General features: G+C 44.3%; 1 protein-coding gene across 5 annotated transcripts in view; it reads left to right on the top strand.

Annotated features, from left to right (window-relative positions):
- The window catches only part of MPHOSPH8 (M-phase phosphoprotein 8), a 75177-nt gene that overhangs the window by 15873 nt on the left and 44301 nt on the right, over positions 1-15003 (top strand). For all 5 annotated transcript variants that reach the window (XM_055244057.2, XM_063619019.1, XM_063619018.1 and 2 more), the window contains one exon: positions 11780-12121. In XM_055244057.2, coding sequence (XP_055100032.2) covers positions 11909-12121 — 213 coding nt within the window. In that variant the 5' untranslated portion in view covers positions 11780-11908. The remainder of the gene's footprint in view (positions 1-11779; positions 12122-15003) is intronic.

Genomic DNA, 15003 nt, shown 5'->3' with positions numbered 1-15003 from the left:
GTGCACTGCACCCACTGTCCTGCACCCACTGTCTGACAATCCCCAGTGAGATGCACCCGGTACCTCAGTTGGAAATGCAGAAATCATTCGTCTTCTGCATCGCTCACGCTGGGAGCTGTACGCTGGAGCTGTTCCTATTCGGCCACCTTGGCTCCACCTCAGTCACTTTTCTTTTGTTGCTTTCTAGATTCTCTTTAGAATTTTGACAATATGTGATTATAGTATGACTCTATATGGGTCTTGCTGAGATTATTTTTATTGGAGTTTGTTGAGCTTCTTGAATTTGTATGGCAATTTCTTTCCTCAAATTTGGGAAATTTGGGGTCTGAAATGGTTTGGCTGTGTCCTCACCCAAATCTCATCTTGAATTGTAACTTTCACAATTCCCACATGCTGTGGGAGGAACCTGGTGGAGGTGATTGAATTATAAGTGTGGGTCTTTCCTGCGCTGTTCTCATGATAGTGAGTAAGTCTCGTGAGATCTGATGGTTTTTAAAAAAACAGGAGTTTTCCTGCACATGCTCTCCTCTTGTCTGCTACAACATGAGATGTACCTTTCACCTTTCACCATGATTGTAAGGTCTCCCCAGCCATGTGGAACTGTAAGTCCAATGTATCTCTTTCTTTTGTAAACTCCCCAGCCTCAGGTATGTCTTTATCAGCAGCATGAAAACAGACTAATACAGAGTCATTATTTCTTCAAGTAGGATCTCAGCGCTGTCTTTCTTCTATGTTTGGGATATCCATAATCCATGTTGTTTCATTTGATGATGTCCCATAAGCTCCTTAAGTTCCTTCATTTTTCTTCATTTTTTTCCATCTGATTCAATAATTTCAAATGAACTGTTTTCAAAGTTACTGACTCTTTCTTCTCTTTGATCAAGTATGAACCCTCCAGTGAATTTTTCCATTCAGTTATTATATTCTTCAGCTCCAGAATTTTCATTTGGTTCTTTTCTGTAGTTTCTGTCTCTTTGTTGATATCCTCATTTTGTACATGCATTGTTTTCCCGATTTTGTTTTGTGGTGTATGTTCTCTTTTAGCTTGAGCATCTTTAAGATGATTATTTTGGATTATTTGTCAAGTAATTAAGAGATCTCCATATCTTAGGGTCGGTTTCTAGAGATTTATTTTATTTATTTGGGCCATGTTTCTCTACTTCTTTGTATGCCTTGCAATCTTTTTTTAAGCTTTGGGCATTTCAGGCTGGCTTTATACAGGGTAAGACCTTCACCAGTCAACCCGCTAGAGATTCTAGGGCTTTTTCCAACTTTTTTTGGCAATGAGTCTTTTCTGGGCTGTGGATATAATTCCTCAATTAAAGGTTTGTTTGCCTCTTTTCTGCAGCCCATAATCTCTTGCTCCCCTTGGTGTCTGTCTGTGGTACTACAATCTTATTGTTGCCATAACAAGCTGTGGCACTCACCTTTGATCTCAGTGACCCCAGCCTGGCATTTAAACCGCTATTCCCATCAGCACTCCAAGTCAGGAGAGATAGAAATCTGCTCCTTGGGCGAACTGTCAAAAGGACTGCACATTGGACTCATGGTTGGTTCCCTTCTCTTTTTCTCTCTTGAGGGAGAAGAGGATTGGAAATTTTCTCCCAATTATACCACAATGTGCTAGGGATAGGGAATAGGTTGGGTGACAAATAATCTCTCCTTGACCACACTTTAGTCAGATTCCTCTGAACCCTCTACTTAACCAGGACTTGACCTTTGAGCTCCTGTATTCATCTTTGCATCACAAAACTGTTTCTTGCAGTTTTAGCAAAAATTCTCCATTCTTGACATCTAATCAAATTCATCATCCTCTACCATCCTCCAGATGACATTCCATCATCCTGGCCTGCCTTCAGCAAGAATCCTGTCAAATCAGTTTTACCAGAATGTCACCCTTCCCTTGACTTTGCCTCTTAGTAATTTTCCATCCAATGCCCGCCTCCACCCCCACCCCACCACCACCCTGCACTCTGCTCTTTGACTGTAAATCCCCACTTGCCTTGCTGTAACTATGACAATTGTCGTTGCTTTTCTTTACCAGTGGCAAGTAAAATGCTATACAGTTTCCTACCTGTTTTATTGCATCTCTTGGCTTTGTGCACCTTTGGGTGCTGCAAACTCTCAACTGGTTTTTGGAGTTATCAGAAAGGCAATTTTGTCCATATGATGTTGTTAAGTTGATGTCTCTGTGGGAGAATGAGGGTCTGGGGTTTCCTGTTCTCCATCTTGCTTATATCACTCAGCACACTGTTACTTCATAAGTACATCAAAACTGGACTTTTTTGTTTTGTTTTTTGGAGATGGAGTCTCACTCTGTTGCCCAGGCTGGAGTGTAGTGGTGCGATCTCAGCTCATGGCAACCTCCACCTCTTGGGTTCAAGCAATTCTCCTGCCTCAGCCTCCCAAGTAGCTGGTATTACAGGCGCGCGCCACCATGCCTGGGTAATTTTTGTACTTTTAGTAGAAACGGGGTTTCACCATGTTAGCCAGGCTGATCTCAAACTCCTAACCTCAGGTGATCCACCTACCTGGGGCCTCCCAAAGTGCCGGGATTACAGGCGTGAGCCACCATGCCTGGCCCAAAACTGGACTATTTTGATCTTCCTCTTCAAAACCTGCTTTACCATAGTGTTCCTTAAACAACAGAAAGACAACGCCTGCTGCCATACAGTACTTAAACTAGAAACTTAGGAATCATCCTTACCTCTGCCCTCTCCTGCCATGTCAAATTATTAACCAAGTATTCTTGATTTTGCTTCATAAATAGTTAGCAAATCTACCCCCATCTCTTTACTGCCACACAAAGCCATCCCTTTTCATTGGGATGATTATTAACAGTCTCTTTAGGCCGGGTGCGGTGGCTCACGACTGTAATCCCAGCACTTTGGGAGGCTGAGGCGGGTGGATCACGAGGTCAGGAGATCGAGACCATCCTGGCTAACACGGTGAAACCCCGTCTCTACTAAAAATACAAAAAATTAGCTGCGCATGGTGGCAGGTGCCTGTAGTCCCAGCTACTTGGGAGGCTGAGGCAGGAGAATGGCATGAACCCGGGAGGTGGAGCTTGCAGTGAGCCGAGATTGCGCCACTGCACTGCAGCCTGGGCAACAGAGTGAGACTCCGTCTCAAAAAAAAAAAAAAAAAAAAAGGTCTTTTTTTTTTTTTTTTTATCTTTTGCTGACATGAGGTCTCACTATGTTATGTTGCCTAGGCTGGTCTCGAACTCCTGAGCTCAAGCAATCTTCCCGCTTCGGCCTTTAAAATCATGCTGGGATTACAGGCGTGAGCCACGATGCCTGGTTTATAACAATCTCTTAATTGGCTTTCCTGACTTTAACTCCTTCAATTTAATCTCCATAGTGTAGGTAGAGCAATTCTAAAATGCATATGTGGCCCTGTCATTCTGCCACTTAAAACCTTTCAGTGTCTCTCTACTGTCTTAGAAATAAATTCTAGCCTCTTTTACAAAGGTTACACAGCTTTTATTGTTTACAATCCCCTGCTCACCCCTCCAGACTCACAAAACAAATAGTTATTTGGTCCAAAATGTCAATAATGTGTGTCAGGGTTGAGAAATCTAGTCCTAGAGGATGAGCTCCAGAAAATGAAGGAGTCAGCCATGAAAGAGGAAGAAACAGAACCCCCAAAATAAGAGATCCAATAGGAGAAAGAAGCAAAAGAAATCCCCAGGATTTATACATTATTAATTAAGAGCAATGACTAACACCAAGTTATTCCTGCTGCTGTTGGACATCTCCAACTTTGAAGGCTTCCACATTAGCCTTGTGCTTATCTTTCCTTCTTTCATTTTCCTAATGGTTAGGCTATTCCTGTGCCCACTGTCAGTGGTGACGGGGCAGCCTGAGAATCATATTCTGGGATTTCTGTCAGCTTTAGCTTTGGAGCTGGTCCAGAGAGGAACAAACTTCAGATGCTCTGAAAGTCTTAATATGGGCCAGGCATGGTGGCTCACACCTGTAATCTCAGCACTCTGGGAGTCCAAGGCAGGCAGACTGCTTGAGCCCAGGGGTTTGAGACCAGCCTGGGCAAGATGGTGAGACCCCATCCCTACAGAAAAATACAAAAAATCAGCTGGGATAGTGGCACGTGCCTGTAGTCCCAGCTACTCAGGAGGCTGAGGTGGGAGGATCACCTGAGCTTGGGAGGTTGAGGCTTTAGCGAGCCATGATAATGCTATTGCACTCCAGCCTGGGTGACAGATTGAGACTCGGTCTCAAAAAAAAAAAAAAAAAAAGCAAGAGGAAAAGTAAGTCATAATTTGAAATACATGGGACTGAGAGCCTCTCACATAGAAAAGTTGGTCGTGCTGAAAAAGTGGATTAAAAAGGAATTTAGGGTCTTGCTTGTTGGTTGCTTCTGTCCTTGGAATCTTGCATTTCAGTTTCCCTATTAGGAGGTTGGATTGGTAAAAGCCTACCCTGAGTGCCAGACTAGTCTGGGAGGAGTCTTACTATAGGGTTGTTGAGGCTCTTGTTTACACCTTGGGGAAGCAGGCTTCCTGTAACTCTAGCTGGCTATTCTAGCAGAACTAGAATAGATGACAGGGGGAGTGGACAGCTAGCTGGCAGCCAATAGCACCACTCTGTCTCTGCAACTGTAAAAATAAATTAACCAGGAATTTATCTGAGAGGTGTTGGGGTCTAGAAAAAGAACATCAGAACAAACCTAAAGAAATTGACAAAAAGGAATAATGAAGATAAAACAAATTAATGAATTAAACAAAGGAAAAAGTCAAATAGCAATAGATTGCTAGGTAAAACCAAGGGCTTATTCCAAAAAATAAACAAACCCTTGGTAAACCTGAGCAAGGAACAATTGAGAGAACCTAGGCTGGGTGCAGTGGCTCACACCTGTAATCCTAGCACTTTGGGAGGCTGAGGCGGGTAGATTGCTTGAGCTCAGGAGTTCGAGGCCAGCCTAGGCAACACGGTGAAACCCTGTCTCTACTAAAATACAAAAAATTAGCCGAGTGTGGCGGCATGCACCTGAAGTCTCAGCGACTCAGGAGGCTGAGGCAGGAGAATTGCTTGAATCCAGGGGGCGGAGGTTGCAGTGAGCCGAATCTGCACCACTGCACTCCAGCCTGGGACAGAGCGAGACTCCGTCCCAAAAAAAAAAAAGAGAGAAAACCCAAATACAGAACACCAGATATGAAGAAGGGGGAAAATACATATATGAATGAAATTAAAAGAATTATAAGAGGCCAGACATGGTGGCTCATGTCTGTAATCTCAATACTTTGGGAGACTGAGGCAGAAGCATTACTTGAGGCCAGGAGTTAGAGACCAGCTTGGGCAACATAGTGTGATCCTGTCTCTACAAATAAAATAAATTAGCCAGGCATGGTGGTGCATGCCTGTAGTCCCAGCTACTCGGGAGGCTGAAGCAGGAGGATCACTTGAGCCCAGGAGCTTGATGCTACAGTAAGCCATGATCGTGGCACTGCAATCCAGCCTGGGTGACATAGCAAGACCCTGTCTCAAAACAAACAAACAAAAACCCCAAGCCGATTTATAAGATAATTCCATATACAACTTTATGCCCATACATTTCAAAATCTCAGTGATATGAACAGATTTCTGGGAAAATAAATAAATTATCAAAATTAGAACAAGATGTAAAAAGCCTGAATAACCTCATAATCTGTAGGGGAACTGCTCCATGATGGCCCTGGTCACCTTGCACTATCAGCATAGGACATACAGGCAAAAGCTTAACCCACAGCTATCCTGAGTCCTGTGATACTCCTGGAACACAAAAGGATGGGGCTTGAGAGGAGCTGCCATGGGGCTTCTCCCACCTGCCTCCTTTTCCCCACCAAGGATGCTGCCAGAGAGTTTCTTGTGGCCATCCAGTTCTGATGAGGTCTAAGGCTCAGGCTAAAAATCTCTGCAGCTGCAGTCGAACATCAGCTCCTCAGCAACGCGGTTATCTCACAACTCATTTCACAGTGATCTAGCTCCTTTTGTTTCCATGTTCATTTTGGGGTGTGGGACAAGGACCATGGGGAACTGACATCTTTGACTACCCTTCCTTTTGCTGTTATGTAAGTAATAAACCATCTAAATCTAAAGAGGGGCCGGGTGTGGTGTCTCACACCTGTAATCCCAGCACTTTGGAGGCCGAGGTAGGTGGATCATTTGAGGTCAGGAGTTGGAGACCAGCCTGGCCAACATCGTGAAACCCCATCTCTACTAAAAATACAAAAATTCGCTGGGCCTAGTGGCGGGCGCCTGTAATCCCAGCTACTCGGGAGGCTTGAGCTCTGGAGGCAGAGGTTGCAGTGAGCCAAGATCGCGCCACTGTACTCCAACCTGGGCGACAGAGCAAGACTGTTTCAAAAAAGTTAAAGTAATTAAAGAAAAATAAATCCAAAGAAGGCTTATTGTATCTTTACTGGCTGGATCTGTTAGGTGATTTGGTTTTGCCTGCTCTGTGCTTGACATAATCACAGCAGATCAACTGTCTTTTCTTGGTTGGCCAGATTAAGTTATTTAAAAGATTGCAAGTGCCCAGTAGCACAGAGAGCATGGGTAAACAGATACTTCCTTACATTATTACTGGAAACAAATACAGTTGGCCCTCCAACTGCAGATCAGAAATGCAGTTATGCCTATGATGGTTGCATCTGTACGGACCATGTACACACTTTTTTCTTGTCATTATTCTGTAAACAATACAGTATAACAAGTATTTACATAGCATTTACATTGGATTAGCTATTATAAGTAATCTAGAGATGATTAAAATATATGGAAGGATGTTCATAGGTTATATGCAAATAGTACACCCTTTTGTATCAGGGACTTGAGCATCTTTGAAGTTTGGTGTCTGCAGGACATTCTGAAACTAATTGCCTGTGGACATCAAGGGAGATTATACAAGTGAAACAAAATTTGGCAATAGCTATTGTCTTTGTTTTCTGTTGCTGATAACAGAACACCTGAAAATGGGTAATATATAAACAAATAAAATTTATTTCTTACAGTTCTAGAGGCTGGGTCCAAGGTTGAGGGAGGGGCATCTAGTGAGGGCCTTCTTGCCAGTGGGGACTCTCTCCAGAGTCTCAAGGCAGTGCAAGGCATCACCTGGCAAGAGGCAACACGTGCCAGCTGAGGTTTCTCCTCCCCCCTTACAAAGCCACTAGTCCCACTCCCATGGTAAGCCATTAACTTATTAATCCATTAATCTAGAATGGATTAATCCATTTATGAGGGAAACGCCCTCATAACCCAATCACCTCTTAAAGGCCCTGCTTCATGTGAAGTGAGTTTGGGAAAGAAAAAACATTCAAACCATAACATCTATTGAAATTTAAATCACCATCTTCTTTCACTCATAAATTCCACTAATAAGAATTTCACTTCTAGAAATTTATCTTACAGAAATATAGACACACACACATGCACTATATATATCACAGTTTATACACAGCACCATATATTATATATGTAGCAGTTGTAAAACAATATGCAATAGAGCTCATTTTAAAGATTATGTTCACATGGTGTCAGGCACAGTGGCTCATGCCTGTAATCTCAGCACTTTGAGAGGCCGAGACAGGTGGATCACTTGAGGTCAGGAGTTTCAGACCAGCCTGGGCAACATGGCAAAACCTCATCTCTACAAAAATACAAAAATTAACCAGGCATAGTGGCCTGTGCCTGTAGTCCCAGCTACCCAGGAGACTGAAGTGGGAGGATCACTTGAGCCCAGGAGTTCAAGGTTGTTCTGAGCTATGATCATACCACTGCACTCCAGCCCAAATGACAAAAAAAAAAAAAGATTATGTGTGTGTTGGTGCTTATATGTGTATAGGCTAAAAATTTGTGATGTCATATTATAAATTGGTTATCTTTGATGAATGGGAACTTTATGTCTAAAATACATATGGTGTATATATTTATATAATATTTTAGTGTATATATATATATATATTAGATTAACTAAAAGTATCCCTTATGGGAAATGAAGGGATGGGCCGAAATAAAGGGATGGGTTTGGCTAGTTATCTGCAACAGGAGCATGTCCTTAAGGCACAGATCGCTCATGCTATTGTTTGTGGTTTAAGAATGCCTTTAAGCAGTTTTCTGCGCTGGGTGGGCCAGGTGTTCCTTGCCCTTATTCCAGTAAACCCACAACCTTCCAGCATGGGTGTCATGGCATGTATATATATATGTGTGTGTGTGTGTATATATATATATATGTATGTGTATATATATATGTATATATATGGCATGTATATATACATATATGCCATATATACACATATATACATATATATACTATATATATGGCATATATATACATGTATATACGTATATATATACACATATATATACGTATATACATATACGTATATACGTATATACATATACGTATATACATGTATATACATGTATATATATGCCATATATATACATATATATATATACATATATATTAGAGACAAGGTCTTGCTGTGTTGCCTAGGCTGGAGTGTAGCAGCAGGATCATAGCTCATTGCACCATGAAACTCCTGGCTTCAAACATTCCTCCTACCCTGGCCTCTCAAAGTGTTGGAACTGGTGTGAGCCATGGTACCCAACACTTTTTTTTTAGAGACAGGATCTGATATGGTTAGGCTTTGTGTCCTCACCGAAAATCTCATCTTGAATTGTATTCTTCATAATCCCCACGTGTCAAGGGAGAGTCAGGTGGAGGTAATTGAATCCTGGGGGCAGTTTCCCCCATGCTGTTCTCATGATAGTGAGTGAATTCTCACAAGATCTGATGGTTTTATAAGGGGATCTCCACTGCTTTGCTCGTCTCTTCTTCCTGCTGCCTTGAGAAGGTGCCTGACTTCCTCTTTGCCTTCCACCATGATTGTAATTTTCCTGTTGGGAACAGACCCCCCAAAATCTGGCCATAAACTGGCCATAAACAAAATCTCTGCAGCAATGTGACATGTTCATGATGGCCATGACACCCACACTGGAAGGTTGTAGGTTTACTGGAATGAGGGCAAGGAACACCTGGCCCACCCAGGGCGGAAAACCACTTAAAGGCATTCTTAAACCACAAACAATAGCATGAGCGATCTGTGCCTTAAGGACATGCTCCTGTTGCAGATAACTAGCCAAACCCATCCCTTTATTTTGGCCCATCCCTTCGTTTCCCATAAGGATACTTTTAGTTAATCTAATATCTATAGAAACAATGCTAATGACTGGCTTGCTGTTAATAAATACGTGGGTAAATCTCTGTTCAGGGCTGTCAGCTCTGAAGGCTGTGAGACCCCTGATTTCCCACTTCACACCTCTATATTTCTGTGTGTGTGTGTCTTTAATTCCTCTAGCACCGCTGGGTTAGGGTCTCACTGACCAAGCCGGTCTTGCCGTTTCCTGAGGCCTCCCCAGCCAAGCTGAACTGTGAGTCAATTAAACCTCTTTCTTTTATAAATTACCCAGTCTCTGGCAGTTCTTTACAGCAGTATGAAAAAGGACTAATACAGGATCTCACTCTGTGTCACCCAGGCTGGAGTGCAGTGGTGCTCAGGCAAGCCACAATCCTTCTGCCTCAGTCTCCCAAATAGCTGGGACTACAGGTGTGTGCCACCATGCCCAGCTAGTTTTTTTTTTTTTTTTTTTTTTTTTTATCTTTTTAGAGATGAGGTCTCACTATATTGTCCAGGCTGGTCTTGAACCCCTGGGCTCAACGTCTCAGGTGATCCTCCACCTCAGCCTCCCAAAGCACTCACTGGGATTACAGGTACGAGTCACCATGCCTGACAGACAGACAGACATATATATATATATATTTTTTTCTTTTTTTTTGAGACAAGGTCACACTCTGTCACCCAGGTTGGAGTGCAGTGGCACAATCTCAGGTCACTGCAACCTTTGCCTCCCAGGCTCAAGGGATCCTCCCACCTCAGCCTCCCTAGTAGCTGGGGCCACTGGCATGTACCACCACGCCCAGCCAATTTTTTGTATTTTTGGTAGAGACAGAGTTTTGCCATGTTGCCCAGCCTGGTCACGTACTCCTGAGCGCAGATGATCCTCCCACCTCAGCCTCCCAAAGTTCTGGGATTACAGGTGTGAGCCACCGTGCCAGGCCTCATGTATTTTTTAATGGAAAACTTTTATCATGAATATATGTACTTAAATTTTATTTAAAAACACATAAAAGCAGAGAATAATATAATAAACCTGTTAAGATTTAAAATATTTTAAATGTTGCCATGTTTTTCATCTCAAATTGTTATAAATCTAGAACAATCTTCTCCTTCCTCTTTTTCCTTTAACTGGAAGAAACAGTCAGTTGTCCAATAGGACATCCCACATTCTGGATTTGTCCGGTTGTTGCCTTTTCCTCTTTCCCCTTTATTCTTTCCTGTCACTGGAAATTACACTTAAAGGCCTGAGTCTATTAAGGATCGACATTTTTGTCAACAGAAAGCATACAGTCTGGTGGTTCCACTTTTAGTAATGCTAACATTGATCAGTGGGCTTTCAAATGTGAAGCTAGATTTCCCCTACAACCAACCAATGATTTGTGGATCTATAGTGCCTTGTGAATATCCAGTTCCTCATCACCCTTTCATATAATGCTTTGTTCCCTAGATCTTTTGCACACATTATTGTGATTTTTCTAACTTTTCTTCTATATTTATCATCTGGAATTCTGTAAAAATGGGCTTTCTCCCATCAACTAATTTATGGGTAATATTTTTACAGTTTTTTAAATACATAATTGTTAGTATTGGTGTGTGTCTTCCTGGGACTCCTTCGTGTGGGTCCTAGGAAGGCATACTACACTCTACTGATCTCTGTATTCCTGTTACTAATGCCTACTATAGTGATGGTACATAGGATGCATTTAATAAGCTCAACAGTATATCATTTACTATCTGATTACAGCTGAGTGAAAAAAAAAAATCATTGAGCCAACTCAAAGATCTGGTGATCCTCTCCAAAAGGATTTGCTGGACCATAGATTATTCTTCAGTTAACGCTCAGAGATTTGACAATGAGGCTTATCTTACAAATTAAGTCCACTGTTCAAAGAAACAAAACCAGAAAGCTTGATGCCATAAAGACTTCAGTTGCATATCCGAAATTCAAAGTGAGAAAAATGTATTATCCTTAAATGTATTTTCCTAGCAGTATTTCGCTAACTTTGGGTGGCGTAATTTTTGTCAACTCTTCACAACCTGAACAAATACTTTTAATCACGTCCTTCTCCGATATTTTCAATGAAAACGCAAAGGGCGCTACAACTTGGAAAACGGATGCTTTTTAGGCCGCTAAATTTCCTTGTCTTTAAACAACACTCATTAAAATATAAGAGCACAGTGAGTTATGTTTGATTGGATCATCCACACGTGCTAAACCTATCAAAATCATATATGACTTCTGGGAAGCCGTTCTGCTTGGCTGGGGTTTCGGCAGCAGCAGGGTTCCCTTTCCTAGAAAGTCCCCAGCTCTGGCCCGACCGACGTCCACACCTGAGGCTTCCCTGCTGGGGCATCAGGCACTGTGAGCTCCTCGGGGACGCCCTCCGCCCCAACGACCCTCCTCCTCCCCAGCGTCGCGCCGCTTGGCGGCCTCGCCCGCTCCCCTCCCACCCTTGACCTTTTCCGCCACAACTACCGAACGCCCATGCGCTCTTCCGCCTAGGTTGCCCTCCCTGCCCCGCCCACCTCCTCCCACGGGCTCCGCTGGGCTACGCCGCGCCGCCTTAACATCATTGGCTTTTGTTCCTGTCACTTTAGGGTCCAAGCCCGCCGTTGGTCGGCTTCCGTTACGCCGCTGATGTGGAGTAGGGCCGAGCGCGGAACGCGAGGAGCTGTTGGGGTGTGTGTCGCAGCGGGTTTTCCTCGGCGGTTTGCGGAGCTGCTAGGATGGAGCAGGTTGCGGAGGGAGTGAGTGTGACCGCAGTCCCTGTGTCGGCTGCCGACAGCACTGAGGAGTTGGCCGAAGTCGAAGAAGGAGTTGGAGTAGTGGGAGAGGGTAATGACGCAGCCGCGAGAGGAGTGGAGGCCTTTGGCGACAGTGAGGAGGACGGAGAGGATGTGTTCGAGGTGGAGAAGATCCTGGACATGAAGACCGAGGGGGTACGTGGAGGGTCCCCGGCGCGGGGCTGGGCGGGGAGCTCCGGGCCCGGCGGGGAGGACGCGAGCTGGAAACAGCGCGGGCAGACCCAAAACAGGAGCGGGGGAGGAATGTGAGAGTTCAGTGCAAGCAGGCGAAATCGTGGGAAAAGCAAAGTGACATTTCCGAGTGCACTCTTAGGACTGAGTGTGTGAGGGAAGCTTCAGCAAATTTTGGAGAATTGTTTTGGTCGAAGAGACGAAGCGGTTTGGGTTGTGGTGTGTCCAGATCACAAGGCTGCAGGCAGCTGGTGAAGGACTTCTGTAGTCATCAGTATTTGGGCACACGGTGGGAGCTGCTGCGCTTTGGAGTGATATGATAGTGAAGTAATGCTTCTCGTCGTGGTCCACTGTCCACGCCATCGTTACAGTGTTTTCCAAAACCGTAACCAACTCCCTGGTTTAAAATCTTCCGGAATTTTCATTTGCCCTCGGAGTAAAATCTCAATCTTACCCAGAGGATGGCATTTAAAGGCCTTCATAACCTGATCAGCATCATCCCTCTCTCCCCTATGCGTTGTATAGCTCGCAGCCACACAGAAATACTTGGAATTCATCACACCATGCCTTGGTGTTTCCTGTTCTCCTAGCCTGGACAGTTCTCTGCCCTCTTCTTCTGGTGAAATCTTACTCAAATCTTCCAAGGCCTCGGGGTGTAGCTCTCTGGGAAAGCTTTTTTTGACCCTAACCTCTGCAGAGTGAGGAGCTTCTCATCTCTGCTCTTTTTACTCTTTGTATTGACCTCTATGAAGGCATTTAAGCCATTATCGTTCTTTGTTTGTCTCTCCTGCTATATGTGGTCTCCTTTAATCCAAGGGGAAACGTGGACAATAAGAAAATAGTCTGTTTCAGTAGATGGATGTGAAGTAACCAAAGGGCCCACCGTGGTCATTCTCTATGTTGTGTTCTTTTCATTGTCTATTATTTCCCATTGGTCATATGCTGCCTTGTGTCAATTTTTTGCGCATTCATTCGGCATTTTTTATCAACTACTGTATGCCAGGTGCTGTGTTAGGTCCGGACAATATAGAGATTTTAATTGAAGCATACACAGTTGCTAACAGTGGAAACTTTTCCTGTCTATGGGGAGTTAAGTAATTAAGAGCTGATGTCATTAATATTGTTATTTGCAATAAAGATGGAAATGTTTTTATGTATAATTTCTCCAAATATATTGTAAGCACCTTGAGGTGAAAGGAGGAGCCACTGTTAGACTATTTTGTATCACTTGCATTTAACACAATACCTGGCACACAGGAGGTTTTTGAAAAATACTTGGCTAGGGCCGGGCGCAGTGGCTCATACCTGTAATCCTAGCACTTTGGGAGGCTGAGGCGGGCAGATCACGAGGTCAGGGGTTCGAGACCAGCCTGGCCAACATGGTGAAACCCCGTCTCTACTAAAATACAAAAAAATACAAAAATTAGCTGGGCGAGGTAGCGGGCGCCAGTAATCCCAGCTACTCGGGAGGCTGAGGCAGGAGAATTGCTTGAACCCGGGAGGTGGAGGTTGCAGTAAAACGAGATTGCACCACTGCCCTCCAGCGTGGGCGACAGAGGGAGACTTCGTCTCAAAAAAAAAAAAAAAAAAATTGGCTAGAAGGATTAAATCTTTAGAATTAAGATGATTCTCATTCATACAGTGTTTAATTTTGCCAGCCTCAAAGAATTGTAAGCACTGTATACCTAAAGCCTCACCAGTCTAAAGAGGGTGAAACTAAGAAACTTATTTGTGTAAGGCAATTAGGTTTTAGTGCTGTGAGTTAAAATTCAAGTTCTTGCATTTTTAGGTGCTCTTGTGAAGGAGTGATTTATATGATTAAAGGTGATATGGTTTGGCCTTGTCCCCACCCAGAATCTCATCTTGAATTGTATTCCCCATAATCCCCAGATGTCAAGGGCGAGACCAGGTGGAGGTAGGATCATGGGAGTGGTTTCTTTTTTTTTTTTTTTTTTTTATTAATTTTTTTGCATACAAAAACAATAAACATTTTCTAAAAATACATACAAACAAAAAGATGCGTATCAAACATATTAGGAAGGTTGCACATGGGAAGTCGGGGAATAGAAATGGGGGTGGGAGTTAAAATAAATGAGAGAGGGACTTTATATGGATCAGTGATAATAACTCAATCCTCTATTTGACAAAGAAGAGGGAGAAGGAAGAGGAAGAAAAAGAAAGTGGGATAAAGGATCAGAAAGGGAGGAAAATAGAAAAAATTAGAGTATGACTCCAGGGTAGACCTGTTTTGTTGTCATTGAGTTGGTTGGTTGGTTTGTCTGTTGTATTCTTCATGTTTCGCCAAGTTGGCCAGACTGGTCTCGAACTCCTAGCCCGAAGTGATCAACCCGCCTCGCCCCCCAGAGTGCCGGGACCACAGGCGTGAGCCACCACGTCCAGCCCCCACATTGCTTCTGGCCTCCGTGGTAGACCTCCCAGACGGAGCGGCCAGGCAGAGGAGCTCCTCACTTCTACCCAGACACGGGGCGGTCGGGCAGAGGGGCTCCTCACTTCCCAGACGGGGCGGCCAGGCAGAGACGCTCCTCACTTCTTCCCAGACGATAGGTGGCCAGGCAGAGGCGCTCCTCACTTCCCAGACGATGGGTGGTCGGGCAGAGGCGCTCCCCACTTCCCAGACAATGGGTGGCCAGGCAGAGGCGCTCCTCACCTCCCAGACGATGGGTGGCCGGGCAGAGGCACTCCTCACTTCCCAGATGGGGCAGCCGGGCAGAGGCGCTCCTCACCTTCCAGACGATGGGTGGCCGGGCAGAGGCGCTCCTCACCTCCCAGACGATGGGTGGCCGGGCAGAGGCGCTCCTCACCTCCCAGACGATGGGTGGCCGGGC

The sequence above is a fragment of the Symphalangus syndactylus genome, chromosome 15, assembly GCF_028878055.3.
Source record: "Symphalangus syndactylus isolate Jambi chromosome 15, NHGRI_mSymSyn1-v2.1_pri, whole genome shotgun sequence".
NCBI lineage: Eukaryota > Metazoa > Chordata > Mammalia > Primates > Hylobatidae > Symphalangus > Symphalangus syndactylus.
The sequence above is the reverse complement of the archived record's forward strand: the minus strand, read 5'-3'. Positions and strand labels throughout refer to the sequence as shown.